The sequence below is a fragment of the Notolepis coatsorum genome (assembly GCF_963971535.1).
Source record: "Notolepis coatsorum genome assembly, chromosome: 8".
Taxonomy (NCBI): Eukaryota; Metazoa; Chordata; class Actinopteri; order Aulopiformes; family Paralepididae; genus Notolepis; species Notolepis coatsorum.
This window is the reverse complement of record NC_140172.1, coordinates 129,881,376-129,900,637: the sequence shown is the minus strand read 5'-3', so window position 1 is coordinate 129,900,637 and position 19,262 is coordinate 129,881,376. Positions and strand designations below refer to the sequence as shown.

At 44.7% G+C, this 19,262-nt stretch overlaps 1 protein-coding gene across 1 annotated transcript in view; it reads right to left on the bottom strand.

The window, feature by feature from the left end:
• The window catches only part of mark4a (MAP/microtubule affinity-regulating kinase 4a), a gene marked incomplete at both ends in the record, with an annotated part of 68,284 nt that overhangs the window by 14,705 nt on the left and 34,317 nt on the right, over positions 1-19,262 (bottom strand). Inside the window, 10 exons of the mRNA XM_084320780.1 lie at positions 27-238; positions 748-937; positions 2,317-2,424; positions 2,618-2,725; positions 6,915-7,034; positions 10,139-10,375; positions 11,070-11,126; positions 11,351-11,399; positions 14,858-14,927; positions 16,124-16,172. Of these exons, the coding sequence (XP_084176906.1) occupies positions 27-238; positions 748-937; positions 2,317-2,424; positions 2,618-2,725; positions 6,915-7,034; positions 10,139-10,375; positions 11,070-11,126; positions 11,351-11,399; positions 14,858-14,927; positions 16,124-16,172 (1,200 nt within the window). The remainder of the gene's footprint in view (positions 1-26; positions 239-747; positions 938-2,316; positions 2,425-2,617; positions 2,726-6,914; positions 7,035-10,138; positions 10,376-11,069; positions 11,127-11,350; positions 11,400-14,857; positions 14,928-16,123; positions 16,173-19,262) is intronic.

Here is a 19,262-nt window from a genome sequence, read left to right as displayed (position 1 = left end):
GGTAGGAAGGATGCTGGCTCTCTCACCGTGGTGGCAGTCATCTCTTTACGGCGGTCTGGGATCTCTGACTTGTTGGGGTTGTTGGCGCTGCTGACCATGGGGCTGGAGGGAGGCAGACTGTGGCTGCCGATCACACTGCAGCTGGCCTTGCGCGGTGGCATGCGCCCCTCGCGCAGCTCCCTGTCCCCCGTGCTGGTGGGGCTCCTCTTGGGATGCATGACCGGCATAGAAGGCCCACCTGCACCAGGGGGTGAAAGACAAGACACTTGTACGTGTAGAAGGAATATCCTGCACCTTGTGTATTGACCACAAAAACTATAGTGGCACTGATCTGTATGGCAGAGTCTGACTATAGTCAATCATTTGATATCAACCCTGCACTATGGAAGATTTACTGCACCTTGTTTGGTGGACATGGAAGATAAAACGGCAACAAAAGACATTTCTTCAAGCAAGGTAACTTTGGGTATAGTTTTTGTGTCGTTCACATTTTATGCTCTAGAAACGAGACAGTAAGCCTTTTATGGATTTGGCAGCACTGGTCGTACGCGACCAAAAGAGCTGGTGTGTTCAGTTACACTGTGTGTTTCATGCATCGCTGTTGGGAGGGTTTTCACTTGTTCAGCCCAACCCAGCCCAACTCTGTGATTTAGGTTTCTGATTTCTGGTGAAAAATGTACATAGTGCGGGTATACGAATGAGAAAAGTGTCCGTGCTGGGAACGCTGAGGCACACAGAGGGACTCACAGAAGTCGCTGTGTCGTCTCTGCCTGTGGTAGGTGGACGCACTGCGCTGGCTCTTGCTGTGTGAGGAGGAGGAGGAGGAGGAAGAGGAGCCCGTGGCTGAGGAGTGCTTGTTGGTCCCGTTGGTGATGGGGCTGGGTCTGATCCGAGCCAGGGACAGGCTGCTGGCCGAGCGAGACTCACCGGGGGCGTCCTGTAAAAACAGTCCGCAGGACAAGGTGTTAGCTGGAAGGTCTGACTGAATGTATAACCATTCTGCCCAACTGCAGCAATATATCCAGTATGTTCCCTCTTTTCCTACCACGCACCACGCTGGATAAACCACCATGCAGGATAAACCACCATGCAGGATAAACCACCACGCTGGATGAACCACCACGCTGGATAAACCACCACGCTGGATAAACCACCACGCTGGATAAACCACCACGCTGGATGAACCACCACGCTGGATAAACCACCACGCTGGATGAACCACCACGCTGGATGAACCACCATGCTGGATAAACCACCACGCTGGATAAACCACCACGCTGGATGAACCACCACGCTGGATGAACCACCACGCTGGATGAACCACCACGCTGGATAAACCACCACGCTGGATAAACCACCACGCTGGATGAACCACCACGCTGGATAAACCACCACGCTGGATAAACCACCACGCTGGATAAACCACCACGCTGGATAAACCACCACGCTGGATGAACCACCACGCTGGATAAACCACCACGCAGGATAAACCACCACACTGAGAAATTATGGGAAATATGCTTAGTGTCTTCTCAAGAGTCAGAGAAGAAGATAGATACCAGAAAGCTATTCGGCTGCAACCTAGCCAAGCTTAGCACAAATTAATGGAAGTGGATACGGACCAGCTAGCCTAGCTGTTGGCCTAAAAACACTTCTCCCAGAGTTTTAAGCTAGGCTAGTGGTCCGTATCCGCTTCCATTAATTTGCGCTAAGCTAGGCTAGCTTGCAGCCGCAGATTAGTTATTGGTATCTATCTTCTTAAGCACATTTCCCATAAGGTTGGCGTGTTCCTTAAAGATAATTATGATCCAGCTCAATTTCCCTCAATCAAGTATCCAAATACGAACCGCTTTAGTTCTACAACCTGCACAAGAACCAGAACCAACAGGGACGACCGTGGAGCAAACTCCAAAAATCACCCCCTGCTGCCCCCACTGCTACCCCCCTGCTGCCCTCCTTCTACCCCCACTGCTGCCCCTGCTACCCCCCTGCTGCCCCCACTGCTACCCCCACTGCTGCCCCCACTGCTACCCCCACTGCTGCCCCTGCTACCCCCACTGCTGCCCCTGCTACCCCCCTGCTGCCCCCACTGCTACCCCCACTGCTGCCCCCACTGCTACCCCCCTGCTGCCCTCCTGCTACCCCCACTGCTACCCCCACTGCTGCCCCTGCTACCCCCCTGCTGCCCCCTGCTGCAAAACAATGACCTTACAGAGGAAACATTGGTATTGATGTGATTTGATTTGGCTTCGACAATAATCTCAGCTGTTTCACAATAATATCCCGCCTCCTGTGCTGGGGGTTCAGGTAGCGTACCTGGTTCTTGAGGCCCAGGAGCAGGTAGGTGGCGGTGACCTCATTGTACTTCTGATTGAGCAGAGCGTCCTTGATCTCCTCCGACGTGAAGCCCATCCCGACCATCACCTCCGAGATTGTGTCGTGACATGTGAGGGGAAAAAGAGATAAGCGATTCATTACAACCAGTTCTTGTGAAAAGTGAAGAATAGCGGAGAGATTTCACGAGAACCAGGGTGACACTAGAGTCACTAGACATATGTACGTATATCCCAGAGCCAAGATGGAAGCAGCAGTTGCAGTGGCCCGTTATAGACTTGACTGACTCACCTATGCGACTGGCTTCACTATATTCCTCTACAGGCTCTATATGGGGCTTCAGGTCCTCCCCCTCGAACCCTGTATTTATCCACTTGTCCTTCATGACTTGCTGTAGAAATAGAAACACAGGAAGAATAGAAACAGGAAGAATCAGGGATGGTGGGAGCGTTACAAGCTTCATGGTATTCTTGTGTTGCCATAGTAGGGACTGGATACCTGTTGAGGATATCCGACCGATACCAGATACAAGTAGGTATCATAGAACTTCCTCACTATTAAAATCTGATTATAAGAGCTTGGTTGTATTTAATCTGAATGTTAAGAACAGAGTGTTGATTTTCAGTATTTTCTGTAAATTAAGATGTTAGAACACTCTAAAAATTTTAAATTTTTGATATTTTGTTTTGAATATCAATCATTTACAGTATGTCTAGTGACTCCAGGGCCAGTGGGTAAGGCTAGCATTTTGGCTAAGCCTTCCCTAAATGTTTAAGTATTCCCTAAATGTTTAACTATTCCCTAAATGTTTAAGTATTCCCTAAATGTTTAACTATTCCCTAAATGTTTAAGTATTCCCTAAATGTTTGCCTGGACTATGGTATTATTTTGTGTCTTTATCGCTGCACCAGAAAGTGTGTCAAAGCTCTTACGGGTAGGCAAAGAAAAATCTGCAGATACGTAAAAAAATTTTCTAATTCTAATTCAGTGAGGCTATCACGTCCAGGATCCCTGGATAGGCTATCACGTCTGGTCGCGAAACACTAAAAGACAAGTTGCAATTTAGCCGAAGTACAAATCTCTTGCCTGGATTACTTTACCTGATCAAGACATGGATTATTTAGAATTTTCTTTACTGAAAGGAAAATTGTATGAAGGCATGAGGTAAGCTGACAACAAGTGATGTTAATATGATGAATGATTAACATTACAGGATACAAGGTGGCTCATTTTGGGTTAGCTAGATGTGGTGAACATGTAACGCTAGTTTGTGCAAGCCTTGGGTAATGTTAAATTGGCTGATTGTGTTCGCTTAAGGATGTGGCTAACATTGTTGATTTTCCCCGGGTCTCACTTTTTGTGCCATTGTAACATTGGCTTGACTTGCTATATTTGTCTTAAGATATTCTGAAATGGGTTTTAGGAATGAAGACGTGCACTTCTCCTTGTTGTTAAGATCAACTATGTTTACTTTACACTTGATTGGTGTGAAATCAGCTACGTAACAGTCAAATGTTAGGGTATTCATAACGTTGACATCACGTTCCTAACCATTAGCTTAGAGTTCTAATTAATACACCGTTTGCTGGTAATAACTTCTTTGTTTACTTTAGCTAACAGATACATTTCGAGCCCCAAAAACATTTGCATGCCCAACTTCCACCCTTGGTTAGCGTATCGATATTTACATATTTTTGCTTGACAATCTCATTTTACTGATATAAAAATTATTGGAATGAGGCGGACAGACTGAAAACCTTATCTTATTAGATAAAACAGATGATGTACTGTATATATTTTTATTGCAAATGTTAACACAATCTGCACCGGAAACGAGTTAACTCGTTATTGCCCGCCATGCGTTCAGCGCCAGAAACGAGTTCACTCGTTTTTGGGATCGTTATTTCGTTTATTCGCTATATCTATTCATAATTCATAGCTGCAGCCTCTGGTATAGCCTTCAGACCCTATCTGAGCTGGCAGACGGTCAACACCGCCCTCTACTGCCAGGCGGAGCTATTGCATCTCATTGAAAATGGGCTGGTGTGTTTTAGGAGCCGATCTGAGCCGGGCGGGCGAGGTTTCAATACCAGTAACCAGTAACTCCGCCCGCCCGTCATTGTGAAACGGTCGGTAGTGTGGTACGGACCTCCACAAGCATTATTTGGAATTGCAATCAGATATTTGGATTCTTTCTTTTGCATTACATCAGATACAAGGTAAGAACATTATATATAAATTTGATCGTTCATCTGACATTTGTTTCTACCGCGATCACAGCTATCTGTGTAGACCGTGTATGGCTGTTTACCGTTGGCTGCGGTGGGGGGGGGGGGGGGCGAGCGCCCCACTACGACGGTCATTTCATGTATGCACGAGGAGACATAATAATGATAATCTAGCGTTGATTTCAGGATGATTAGATAATCAGTCGAAAAATTACAACGTGATGATGACTGGATTACAGTAAAATGCCTTTTTCTCGTCTTTTTCCTGGAATTACTGAAAAGCACCCAAACCATACTCTATTCAAAACGGTATAAAACGGAAATGTACGGATGAAAAAACAATCTGTCTCGGGCATGTTGACTGGAAGCAACTCACTGAGACGTGACAGCGTTATTAGACCCATAGATATAATATAAGATATATTTTAAGCACTCGCAAATGTCGCAGTCTAAAACTATATCCATTGAATAAAGACCTGGCGATGAAGGGGGATCAGCGGCCCCTGCTGCCGGCGGTCAATGTGTTAACAAAGCTTTCCATTGGGGACGTAATTTGAAGTAGAAAAAAGGGAATGAATCGCAATATATCCCAATATCGTGACATTACAATATTGTGACTCCAGTATGGTGATGATATTGTAGCGTGGAGCCTCTGGTGATCCCCTCTCCTACCTAACAGTGAGGTGTAGGTGTGTTCCTGCTGCCCACCTCTCTGGTGGTGATCCCCTCTCCTACCTAACAGTGAGGTGTAGGTGTGTTCCTGCTGCCCACCTCTCTGGTGGTGATCCCCTCTCCTACCTAACAGTGAGGTGTAGGTGTGTTCCTGCTGCCCACCTCTCTGGTGGTGATCCCCTCTCCTACCTAACAGTGAGGTGTAGGTGTGTTCCTGCTGCCCACCTCTCTGGTGGTGATCCCCTCTCCTACCTAACAGTGAGGTGTAGGTGTGTTCCTGCTCCACACCTCTCTGGTGATCCCCTCTCCTACCTAACAGTGAGGTGTAGGTGTGTTCCTGCTCCACACCTCTCTGGTGATCCCCTCTCCTACCTAACAGTGAGGTGTAGGTGTGTTCCTGCTCCGCACCTCTCTGGTGATCCCCTCTCCTACCTAACAGTGAGGTGTAGGTGTGTTCCTGCTGCCCACCTCTCTGGTGATCCCCTCTCCTACCTAACAGTGAGGTGTAGGTGTGTTCACACTCACTTTAAAGAGGAACTATCTTATAAATGGCCTTTTTGAGCGTTTAGCATTGTTTCCTAGCTATGTGAACTTATATTAATATGATCTATGTCTCAAAATTCTCATATTGGCGCATTCTTCCAATTCTCCTCTCACAATATTCACCCTCACTGAACTGAGTCGTTTGAAAATGTGCCTATATGTGATGTCATAAAGACACCGCTGCATGTTAATGTTCTGGAAGACGACGCTCCGCAGTGGTTTAGGAGCCCAGGATCAAAACAGCTCGAGATCTTGAGGTAGAAAAATGCTGTTTTTGAGGACTTGATTAGAAATACAAAACAATGAATAAAAAAAATATATATATTACAGAGGTGTTCCATAGACTCACAGGAATTGTGTAAAAGTGCCCAAATAGTGAAAGAAATAGTAAAATAGTTCCCCTGTAAATAAACAACTCACTGTAGCACCCACTTTACCCACTTTAACACACTTTATATTTATTGGTAAAGAGATTTGCACTACAACTCATTATACCTCATTGCACCTTACCCTAAGTTGTACCTCATCCCATTTCTGCATTGTACTGTATATTGTATTGTAACTCAGTTACTCATTTTTCCCCCTACTCTGTATTGTATATTGTATATATGTATATTTTTGTATTTTATTTTTTTATTATTTTTTAAACAAACATATAAACAAACATGACAACACACGATAAGATATACAAGCATTAATTGTCAGGGCACATCCAATGAGATCACATTTTAGTTAGTTGTCTTATATAAGATATACCCCTAATACCTGTTATCTAAAAAAACCTACACACATATGCTCAGCTCGAACCCCCCCCTCCCGGACCCCACCTTGAGAAGTACCTCCACTATCCCTCGCACCTAACCAGACACTACCATTATAAGCTAGCTTTTATTCTCTCCACCACTTCTAACCACATTGACATTTTGGATTCATTGAGACCCAGAATATATATATGTATATTGAACACTTTTGTTTACACTTGTTTACGTACTTTGACTTTCTATTTTATACTTATCTATTTTATTTTTATCTAGCAGATGCTCAGGAACAGAACAGAAAAAAGCATTTTATATAAAAGTATTCTGTATTTTTGTATGACAACTAATAGAGAAACTTGAACTTGTTCCTGCTCCTCACCTCTAAGGTGCAGCGTTTGGAGGGGTTGAGCACCAGGAAACGCCGCAGGATGCCCTCACAGTCGGTGGACATGTAGAAGGGCACGCGGTACTTTCCTCTCAGCACGCGCTCTCTCAGCTCCTGGAAAACCAAACCAATCACACGTTTAAAAACAAAATATATATATATATATTTTTTTATCCACTTTTTTCTCCTCTTTTTTTCTATTTTTCTCCCATCCCAATTCCGCTGTGCCAATTCTCCCCTCCCCTGTCTTGAATGTTGCTCGCATATAACCCCCACTGGCCGGTTGTAGGGAGGATAGAAGCCTTGCATCACATGTCCCCTCCGATACTGTGGAGGCAGCCTGTCACATCTTTTCACCTGCCAGCGCGGACTGTCATTGGCGAGTGTAACGTGTGGGAGGCTCACTCTACCCCCGCCATTTCCTGTCTCTGCTGTGCAGGCGTCCCCCAACCGACCTGTAGGAGTCGCTGTCCACAACGTCCAGATTACCACCCATCGACTTCCACCCGCTAACTCTGCCAATTGAGTTAGTATGACGGCTGGCCCAAGCCGGAGGCAACGCCGACAGCCGGAGTCGAACCCGGTGTCCGCTGCGCCACCCAGCCGGCTACAAATATATATATTTATTAAACCAGTATTTATCTAGGGAGATTTAGATGAGCTCTTTCTTTGAGCGACGCCCCTTGTTTTCCCTGCACTCACATGGTTACATACGTTCACACCTGACAGATGCCCAGTAGCCTACAACCAGTCTTCTACTAACCGCAGTAACTAAAATAATTATTCTAAATTTTGTTATAAGTGGAATTGAACGTCCCAATATCTGTTTTATCTTGTGACAAAGTTTCAGAGTTCAATCTTGCTCTGTTTTTAGAGAAAAGGGGTATGAAGACTTGCAGTACAAAATCACTGGATAGTCAAAGAACTTTAAAGCCATGCTTCACTGTTTGCGTAGTGACTGTGGTTAGCTTCTGCAGTTTGTTTCTTCCTGTTGTTACTATACACAGATATTCATAGTTTTTTATTTTTTATCTTTTATTTAATTTTTTTTATCAAAATTTATATTTTTCCATCCTTTCCTTGTACAGTGTCCTTGAGTCTGAGAAAGGCGCTTCTCTCTTAAAATCCAATCTATTATTATTATTATTATTATTATTATTATTATTATTATTATTATTATTATTATTATTATTATTATTATTATTATTATTATTAGGGCAGTATAGTTACTGTGGTTAGCTCCTGTTACTGCGGTTAGCTCCTGCAGGGCAGTGTAGTTACTGCGGTTAGCTCCTGCAGGGCAGTATAGTTACTGCGGTTAGCTCCTGCAGGGCAGTATAGTTACTGCGGTTAGCTTCTGCAGGGCAGTATAGTTACTGCGGTTAACTCCTGCAGGGCAGTATAGTTACTGCGGTTAACTCCTGCAGGGCAGTATAGTTACTGCGGTTAGCTCCTGCAGGGCAGTATAGTTACTGCGGTTAGCTCCTGCAGGGCAGTATAGTTACTGCGGTTAGCTTCTGCAGGGCAGTATAGTTACTGCGGTTAACTCCTGCAGGGCAGTATAGTTACTGCGGTTAGCTCCTGCAGGGCAGTATAGTTACTGTGGTTAACTCCTGCAGGGCAGTATAGTTACTGCGGTTAACTCCTGCAGGGCAGTATAGTTACTGTGGTTAGCTTCTGCAGGGCAGTATAGTTACTGCGGTTAGCTTCTGCAGGGCAGTATAGTTACTGCGGTTAACTCCTGCAGGGCAGTATAGTTACTGCGGTTAGCTCCTGCAGGGCAGTATAGTTACTGTGGTTAACTCCTGCAGGGCAGTATAGTTACTGTGGTTAGCTTCTGCAGGGCAGTATAGTTACTGCGGTTAGCTTCTGCAGGGCAGTGTAGTTACTGCGGTTAGCTCCTGCAGGGCAGTATAGTTACTGTGGTTAACTCCTGCAGGGCAGTATAGTTACTGTGGTTAGCTTCTGCAGGGCAGTATAGTTACTGTGGTTAGCTTCTGCAGGGCAGTATAGTTACTGTGGTTAACTCCTGCAGGGCAGTATAGTTACTGCGGTTAGCTCCTGCAGGGCAGTATAGTTACTGCGGTTAGCTCCTGCAGGGCAGTATAGTTACTGCGGTTAGCTCCTGCAGGGCAGTATAGTTACTGTGGTTAACTCCTGCAGGGCAGTATAGTTACTGCGGTTAGCTTCTGCAGGGCAGTATAGTTACTGCGGTTATCTCCTGCAGGGCAGTATAGTTACTGCGGTTAGCTCCTGCAGGGCAGTATAGTTACTGCGGTTAGCTTCTGCAGGGCAGTATAGTTACTGCGGTTAGCTCCTGCAGGGCAGTATAGTTACTGCGGTTAGCTTCTGCAGGGCAGTACTGTGCGCCGCAGTGCAGCTGCACAGGAGCGGTTGGGTGTTAAGTGCTTTGCAGTGAAAGGGTTAACCTGCTGTCGTGTGGCAGTGAAAGGGGTAACCTTCTGTCGTGTGGCAGTGAAAGGGTTAACCTGCTGTCGTGTGGCAGTGAAAGATTTATAATAATATTAATAATAATAATAATAATAATAATAATAATAATAATAATAATAATAATAATAATAATAATAATAATAATAATAATAATAATAATAACAATAATAATAATAATAATAATAATAATAATAATAATAATAATAATAATAATAATAATAATAATAATAATAATAATAATAATAATAATAATAATAATAACGACAATAATAATAATAGTAATAATAATAATAATAACAATAGTAATAGTAATAATAATAATAATAATTTAAAAAAATTATAATAATAATACAAAATGAAGTATGTTCCCCAGAGGATTTGAAGGGTGCTTTTGAATTCTGTCATACAGTAAGCACCAACAACGTAACATACATTGTTCCTGTGTCTTAAAAGCTCAGGTCACACAATATTTGACCTAATTTTGACCTCAAAATGTAGTCCCTCCTCCTAAAAAAAGCCCTCCTGACCTAGCCACGCACAGAATGAAGGCGGGTATAGCCTCTGTTTTCAAAGATGTCATTCCCCGTCACCGTCAAACTAATTGAGATAACGTGCCCCCCGCACACGAGTCCAGCGAGACGACCTCAACAAAGCGCCCGCGGGAGAAGTAAACCGCTGAGCGCCCGATCTGCACTCGGCTTCGCGAAGACGCTCCGCGGTACGAGATTAACGGCCGGTCTGGGGGGGGTGCGGCAACCCCCACTCGCCTTGAGGTTCTGCCCGTCGAAGGGCAGCGAGCCGCTGACCAGGGTGTAGAGGATGACCCCCAGGCTCCAGACGTCCACCTCGGGACCGTCGTATTTCTTGCCCTGGAAGAGCTCCGGGGCGGCGTAGGGCGGCGAGCCGCAGAACGTGTCCAGCTTGTTCCCCAGCGTGAACTCGTTGCTGAAGCCGAAGTCGGCGATCTTGATGTTGGCGTCGGCGTCCAGCAGGAGGTTCTCCGCCTGACTCACACGGTGAGAGAGAGAGAGAGAGAGAGAGAGAGAGAGAGAGAGAGAGAGAGAGAGAGAGAGAGAGAGAGAGAGAGAGAGAGAGAGAGAGAGAGAGGATGAGGAGGAGGCAGGTACGAGTGGGAGGGATGGAGGGGAAGAATGGGCTGGGGGGGGGTTAAGGACAGAGAAGCATGAATAGAAAGAAAGAAAAGATGGAGAGAGGAGTGTGGAGGAAGAGAGGTGGCGGTCGAAATATACGGTGTGAGAGAGAGAGAGAGAGAGAGAGAGAGAGAGAGAGAGAGAGAGAGAGAGAGAGAAAAGGAGGCAAGAAAGTGGGAGGATGGGACAGAAATAGGGATGGCAGAAAAGAGAGATGGAAAGAGAGACATGGTGCGAAAGACAAGAGGACGGGAGAGAGAAGGGTGGGGGTGGGGGGGCGTTGCTAGTCATCATGAGTCATGCTGTCACTGTCACTGCTTATGTTCGGGAATGTAATATTGTATTAGAAGAACAGAATGTAATATTGTATTAGAACAGAATGTTATATTGTATTAGAACAGAATGTAAAATTTAAAAGATAATAATAAAAAATGTAAACAAAAATCTGCTCAGTGTGACCCTCCATAGAGAGAAATGACTTAGTCTCAGACTGGACTTAATCCACATCTCTGAACCTGGCCCACGACTTCCCTATTGATTTCTTCACCTTCAGATCTCTATGGACGATGTTCTTCTGGTGGCAGTAGTGGACAGCAGACACAATCTGCAAGATGGGAGGGACAGACAGAGAGGCAGGCTGAATGACTGGGAGACAGGTATTTGAGAGACAGGTATTTGAGGGACAGGTATTTGAGGGACAGGTATTTGAGAGACAGGTATTTGAGAGACAGGTGAGTATGGATGCGAGGTGGGCACGGGGCAAGAGACGACGTGGACGACGTACCTGTCGGAATGGGCACGGGGCAAGAGACGACGTGGACGACGTACCTGTCGGAATTTGGCTCTGGCTTCAACCTGCGGGCGGGAGAGACGTGAACTAGAGGCTAAACGCCATCTTCACACTGTAACTGTCACTGCTTATGTTCAGGAATGTAATATTGTATTAGAACAGAATGTAATATTGTATTAGAACAGAATGTAATATTGTATTAGAACATAATACAATATTGTATTATTTAGAACAGAATGTAATATTGTATTAGAACAGAATGTAATATTGTATTAGAACAGAATGTAATATTGTATTAGAACAGAATGTAATACTAATGTAATAAAAATATAAATCTTATTCAACAAACATGACCATGTTCACGTCTTAAACTCATACTGAGGCCTTAGTTTTGGTTTTAAATTACATATCATCATTCATTTATTTATTGTCGCACAGAGCAGAAGAATTTGCCAAAACAAACGCATTTCCTTTGATTTACACCGTCGCACGACAGTGACGTATGCCGAAAATAGCAGACCTACAAGCTCACAACGCGTGTCTCCTGCAACACCGGTAGGTTATGTCCACCTGATGACTCGGAGCAGCTAGACAAAATGTCAGAAGTTTGGAAGCATTTTAAAATTGAAACCGAAGCCAGTCCAATAGCCAGTTGCAATGTTTGCAAGGCGGACGTTCCGCGTGGGGTTAAGAACAGAGCTGCGTTCAACACGACCAATCTAATACGTCACGTTATGTGACTAGAGCGAGCAAAGGAATGGGGGAGGCGGCTGGTGCTTTGCCAAACAGCTGTATTGATTGCAATGCCTCGCTTGAATGAAGTTAACGTTCGTCTGGATAACGTCAACATTCGCTTTGTGAGGATTATTGTCAGCGTTTCAGACCAAAATGGAGCAAATCATTACGTAAGTCGAACACTGTGAATGTATACTAATGTGCAAACAGATTGAAACTTTGAATATTTCTCGTATGAAGCACATTCTCAGGGTGAATGTAATGTGAGCCACCGCGCTCGAGGGGCTATTGAGGCAACAGAGGGGCTTGTCTCGCTTCGCCAGTTTCTGACAAAAATTTGTCAAATTGGTTACTAATGTGAAAGATCGGATCGGGAAAGATCGGTATCGGCAGATACTCAAAATCACATGATCGGGATTGGATCGGGAGAAAAAAAATTTGATCGGAACATCCCTAATTAGAACAGAATGTTGTATTGTATTAGAATAGAATGTTGTATTGTATTAGAACATAGTGTTATATTGTATTAGAAAAGAAAGTTATGTAAGGGATAATGTATAGCTACGAGGTCATTGTCACAAAATAATTGATCGACACAGAGTTTAAAATACCGAGGCGCCTCGGCGAGGTGTTTTAAACATCAGTGAAGGTCAATTATTTTGCGATGATGACCGAGTATAGCTATACATTATCCCGCTTATTACATGACTAACTTACTAACAATATACCTAATTCATTTGACAAAATCGACAAGACGAGATCAAATGCAGACGCAGTTGTTCTGTGGCTCTGTCAGCCCAAATAAAGTGATTATTATTATCACAGGCAGCCCGGTAGGTGTGTCTGATTGCACTGAAACAGTGTGTGTCAGTGGGGCTTGATTACTCCAGCTGCGAAAAACAATAATCACCGGTGGTTATCGAAAAATTATTCACCGCTGTCGGGGGCTATTGACCAATCACAAGCAAGCATTTCGGCGAATGTGAAAACGCCATGTAATAAATTGTATTAATCTCAGACTATATTGATGACAAAATCATCCATGCTACATTATATGGGAGAATCCTAAAAGAAATTGAGATCAGCTATGCATACAATACGTTAAAGTCTTACTTCCTTGGTTTCTGGATTTTGGGGAAAGAGTCGTTCATCTTCACAAATATTGATATCCAGGGCCAAATGAATAACATATGATTTCTTAAATTGAGTGTAATTTAAGAAAGTTATATTGTATTAATCTCCGACTATATTGATGACAAAATCATCCATGCTACATTCTATGGGAGAATCCTAAAATAAATTGAGATCAGCTATACTTACAATACGTTAAAGTCTTACTTCCTTGGTTTCTGGATTTTGGGAAAAGAGTCATTCATCTTCACAAATATTGATATCCAGGGCCAAATGAATAAATTTAGTGTCATTTAAGGCTTTAGTTTCTCTCCTGTGGCTGGCTCTTACGTGCACTATAATACACAAAGATGTGTGTGGATGTGCGCCTCCTTCTTGCCTGCATGCGTACAGGAGACTAGGGAATCAGGTCATAGAGAAGTGGTGGACTGAGAGGGAATTACACAACAGAATGATGATACCAACACTCGTACAGCCAAGTATAAATAGCTGAAACTCTAATATTTGTTTGTTGTGTATGGTGGCAAATGTTAAAGGAACACGCCAACATTATGAGTAATGCACTTTACCATCTTCTCCAGAGTCAGACAAGAAGATAGATACCAATTTTGTGCGTTCAGTAGAAAACTATCTGGCTACAAGCTAGCCTAGCTTAGCACAAGTGAATGAAAGCGGAATACGGACCACTATCCTAGCTTATAACACCAGGAGAGGTGTTTCTGGCCAACAGCCAGGCTAGTGGTTCGTATCAGCTTCCATTAATTTGTGCTACGATAGGCTAGCTTACAGCCGGATAGCTTTCTACTATCTAGAGAGGAAATTGGTATCTATCTTTTTGTCCGACTGGAGAAGACAGTAAGTGTATTTCCCATAATGTTGGCGTAATGTTCCTTTAAAATGCTTGTGAGGATGGTCTATTCATAGTCCCATTAGCAGCGAGGCTGTTTTTCGTTAACACTTCCAGACGTGGGTTTTTTGGAACCCCCAAATAATCATATCTTAGAATTCTACCGTTCTATAGACAGTGTCAACTTGACAACATAAGCGTTCAAAAATGACCCCAAGTTTACTTCTTGTTGCAATGTTTGCTAGTATCTATAACCGAGAGGTGAACAGCTGAGAGGGTTCAAGAGTTCCAGTGACCACTGTATTCAACTGACAAAGAAACCGGTCATGTCATGTCCTGCAATGGAGCATCACCATAAACATTGAACACTATGAATTGTTTCTCTTTTCTACTGAGCTCTATAGGGAAATACTGGTAAATGTACTATCTGTCTCTAAGCTCTTTATCAAGTACTTGAGGGTTTGAGGTTGATTTTACCTCCAACTTTTTTCCTTCCAGTTATGTATCTGTCTATATAATTCACACTGCACCAGCTTCACTTCACAGAGCAGAATGAGGTCTAGTTTTCAGCTGCATTGTTATGAAGATACAATTAAATATTAAATATTGTTTTAAAATAGAGACTTTGTTGACTGGAAGAACACCTGAGAATTGTTTCTTGGTGCTCAAAGGTACAATCTGTGATGCTGTCAAACAGCGACCTCTAGGCAAAAGAGCTTAACAAACATGCATTGCATGACAAGATAGATATCTTTATATTGTCCAAACCCAACGCGACCAGCCCCAAGCGCTATTTCCACTAACGGTAATTCCCAGACGGCGGCAGATGTACCTACCTCCACTGGCGTACTCCATGATTAGGTAAAGGGTCTTATCTGTTTCAATCACCTCAAACAGCTGCACTGTAGCGCAAAACAGAATCAGATTAAAAGCAAATATGTATAAATAAATAAATAAATCCCAGGCACGTAAAAAAAAATATATATATATATATATATCCCTCTGTCTGCCTCTGTCTGTCTGTCTAAGCCGGACCAGCACTAATGCTGTATTCTTTTTGTAGGTTTCCTTTTATTTATTTTATTATATCCATATCCATTTCATACATATGACATTTCAGCTTTAGAAAATCCCTTTCCCCTCCCTCCTCCCTCCCTCTCCCCTCCCTCTCCCCTCCCTCCTCCCTCCCTCTCCCCTCCCTCTCCCCTCCCTCCTCCCTCCCTCTCCCCTCCCTCCCTCTCCCCTCCCTCCTCCCTCCCTCCCTCTCCCTCCCTCCCTCCCTCCCTCCCTCCCTCCCTCCCTCCCTCCTCCCTCCCTCCCTCCCTCCCTCCCTCCCTCCCTCCCTCCCTCCCTCCCTCCCTCCCTCTCCCCTCCCTCCTCCCTCCCTCCCTCTCCCCTCCCTCCTCCCTCCCTCTCCCTCCCTCCCTCCCTCCCTCTCCCTCCCTCCCTCCCTCCCTCCCTCCCTCCCTCCCTCCCTCCCTCCCTCCCTCCCTCCCTCCCTCCCTCCTCCCTCCCTCTCCCCTCCCTCCTCCCTCCCTCTCCCCTCCCTCCCTCTCCCCTCCCTCCCTCCTCCCTCCCTCCCTCCTCCCTCCCTCTCCCCTCCCTCCTCCCTCCCTCCTTCTTCCCTCCCTCTCCCCTCCCTCCTCCCTCCCTCTCCCTCCCTCTCCCCTCCCTCCTCCCTCCCTCTCCCCTCCCCCCTCCCCCTGTCATCTATACTGAAGCCTGAGGAGCTGCTAGCTAATGTTAACTGCTGTTCTGTTCAATGCATACTGTATAGTATACTGTATACAGGCCCAGGACCAGACAAATGCTTCCGTCTGGTCACACATGCATGGTGACCATGTGGGCGACACGCACAGACAGACACACACACACACACACACACACACACACACACACACACACACACACACACACACACACACACACACACACACACACACACACACACACACACACACACACACACACACACACACACACACACACACACACACACACACACACACACACACACACACACACACACGCACACACACACACACGCACGCACATTTAGAGCCAACAATTAGAGTGCAATAAGATGCATGTGTCTTACCTATGTTTGGGTGATTCAGACCTTTCATTATTCGTACCTCCCGAAAGAGCTGGAAGGAAGAGCCAGAGAATTTTAGAGGCTGTGTTGTTGGTATTAATGTTATCTTGTCTTGAACTGCCTCAGAGCGTTCAATGTGTTTTCACATTACAGTCGATTACCTGTACTCAAAAGTGTAAGTAGGACAGTGAGGGTTTTTTTCTTTCCCTTTTTCTGTTGACTCATCGTGAAAATGGATCGCCAAGAAATTCGTGTACGGTTAAAGTTGCACTAAGAAACGATTTTCGATCATTTGAAATGAGACTCAAACAGGTACATTCACGTGGAATAAGCAAGTAGTGGTTGAGTCTACACTAAACTACGGTCCTCATTTCAAAATCTTACTTGGTACCTAAAACAGCTTCTTCGGAGAGAAACAGCAGGCCACATGCACCTCTCAAGAAGTCTCGACCGCACATCCGCTTATCCGCAGACAGCGCACAGACACAAGTGGTTGCCAGAGATCGTCAATCAAATCAAGGCGAACTGATTGGTCAATTATACGGTCAGTCTTCTTCACGGACAGATGTGAGAAAGCTCCAGACGTTCCACCATGACGTCAGCGGCGTGTGGCCATCTCACACTGGCCACACCTGGGCTGCTTCGAGCAAGACCAAACCTCCACACCTCTACCACCCCTCCCACTCTGGAGCCAGTGTTGTAGTCGAGTCACTAAATCTCGAGTGACTCTCCGGGGCGAGTCTCGAGTCCCCAGTGTTTGAGTCCGAGTCCAAGTCCGAGTCACCAAAGAAGAGCCAGATTCGTGTCCGAGTCGAGTCACCATTACCCTAGTCCGAGTCCAAGTCATCAAGGTTGAGTCCACTCCTCTCTGGCAGTCAAATAGCTGACATACAAATAAAAAAAGGTCTACATTAAACATAAATGACACAGCGGTCACCATTTCAAAGTGAGTTTATTTACTTTGTGACACAATAGCCAAACAAATGCACTAGCCATCAATATATTTTGCCAAATGATTAGGGCCTACAACCATGGCCGTAGCCAGCTATGAGGTCACCGAGGTCCGGACCGGACTATTTGCGCGTGGGCCGTTTGGTCAACAAACCGGCCCATTTGGTACTGACTGACACTGGGCCGGCCCAATAATCACATCTCTTACTAAGCCCCTCCCCCAGTAGGCTGGGAACAGCGGCCCATTATGCGTGCTGCGGCCCAATCACATCTCTTACTAAGCCCCCCCCCTCTCTCACCTGTTTCTCGTGTGAGAAGAACAGATGCGGAAACAGGAAAAATGGAGAAACAGAACAAACGTAAAGGGGGTGCGGAGAAATTGCCGGCGGAAAAAATCTGAAAACTAGAGGTGGATGCTGAAAAATATAATAAAATCACAGACATGTTTGCTGCTTCAACGTCGTCATCCACAATAATACTAGTGCAGGTGCAGCAACAAGTTCAACAGAGCCTCAGGTAGCCAGCCAGGCAGAAGGGCCGAGGAGGGACGGTGAGCTGGAGGAGGAACCTGAGGTAGTTTGTGTGTGCCATCTCTGCCATGGTGATGTCGATAATAATATTAATTATAACGTTATTTGGTCAGCATCGCGTTGGCTAAAATAAGCCCACGTTACTGTGAGTGGCCGTCACATCTAAGCTGATCAGCACTACTAATGAGACGCTGCCCCCTAGTGGCCGGCTGTAACAAACAAGCACACCATTGATTTAATTGCCATATAAACCACACATACAAAGATCTAACTATTACTCCTCTCTGAGCATGAATATAAAACAAACAGGTGATAACTGTGTAAAGCTTATGCAATATTCATCATTGATATTTGGATACTTGAAATCTGTATGAACTGAGTAGTTAGTACCAAATGAATGAATGAATGAATGAAGTTAGTATAAAATGGAAAATCTCCATGCATTAATTGAATAAACAACTATTTGCTCATTACCAGTATGGTATTGTTTAAATTGTACAGCTTTTTGCACATCTTTGTCAGGGAATTCCAACAATTCTGGACCTGAATGTACCAGTTCATTGTAATCATCTCTCTCTCTCCTTAATGTCTAGTCAAGCCAGAAATGGACCTCCCTAATTTCTAAACCCTGGCTGGGTGGTGTCCGACCGATTATAGTGGGCCGGTCTGGGCCAAAATAAATAAATGGACCTCCCTAATTTCTAAACCCTGGCTACGGCCCTGCCTACAACAACAACAAAAATGGGGGGAAAAGATTTATTTATCAATGAACAATTCCGAGTCCTCGTCTGCACCTTCCGAGTCTGAATGCAGTCAATGCTTGAGTCCAAGTCCAAGTCTGAGTCATCAGTGCTCAAGTCCAAGTCACGAGTCCTGAAAATCGAGTACTACAACACTGTCTGGAGCTAAGTGCTTTGATACTCTTTGAGCAGTTTAGTAGTATCAACAAAGGTAGTGTCATATAGCCAGAAGCTCTTCGCGATGAGTGAGAGAACCGCTGTGCCTGCTATATTTTTGTATTATTTAGTTGCAGTGCCATGTTTTGGTCACTAAGTGGTGCTCCTTGTTTGTACTGGGACCTGCACTGGCTCCCCATTGCTGCACGAATCCGCTTCAAGGCCCTTGACCTAGCATACCGTGCGGCAAAGGGAACTGCTCCCGCCTACCTCCGGTCAATGGTCTCTAACTACACACCCTCAAGACCCCTACGCTCTGCATCTTCTGGCCGCCTCAGACCTACTCCTATCCAAGCTCCGGGAGGGTCATCAAAGAGAAGTCGCCTATTCTCAGTCCTTGCCCCACAATGGTGGAATGAACTACCCACCCCAGTTAGGACAGCCGAAACACGTCCAATCTTTCGCCGTCGACTAAAGACTCACTTCTTCAACCATTATCTGAATTAAAAAAAAAAAAAAAAAAAAAAAAAAAAAAAAATCTAACCCTAACTAACCATACTGTCATGCACTTGTCCTAATAAACTAACCTACACTGTAGCACTCAACACTTTGATGAACATTGTTACTCAGCTGATAGAGTTGTGCTCTTCCTGATGGCTTGTCGTACAGAACTTGTAAGTCGCTTTGGATAAAAGCGTCAGCTAAATGACTAAATGTAAATGTAAATGTAAATGTACTTGATGTAGCAACAGGTTTAATTGTATT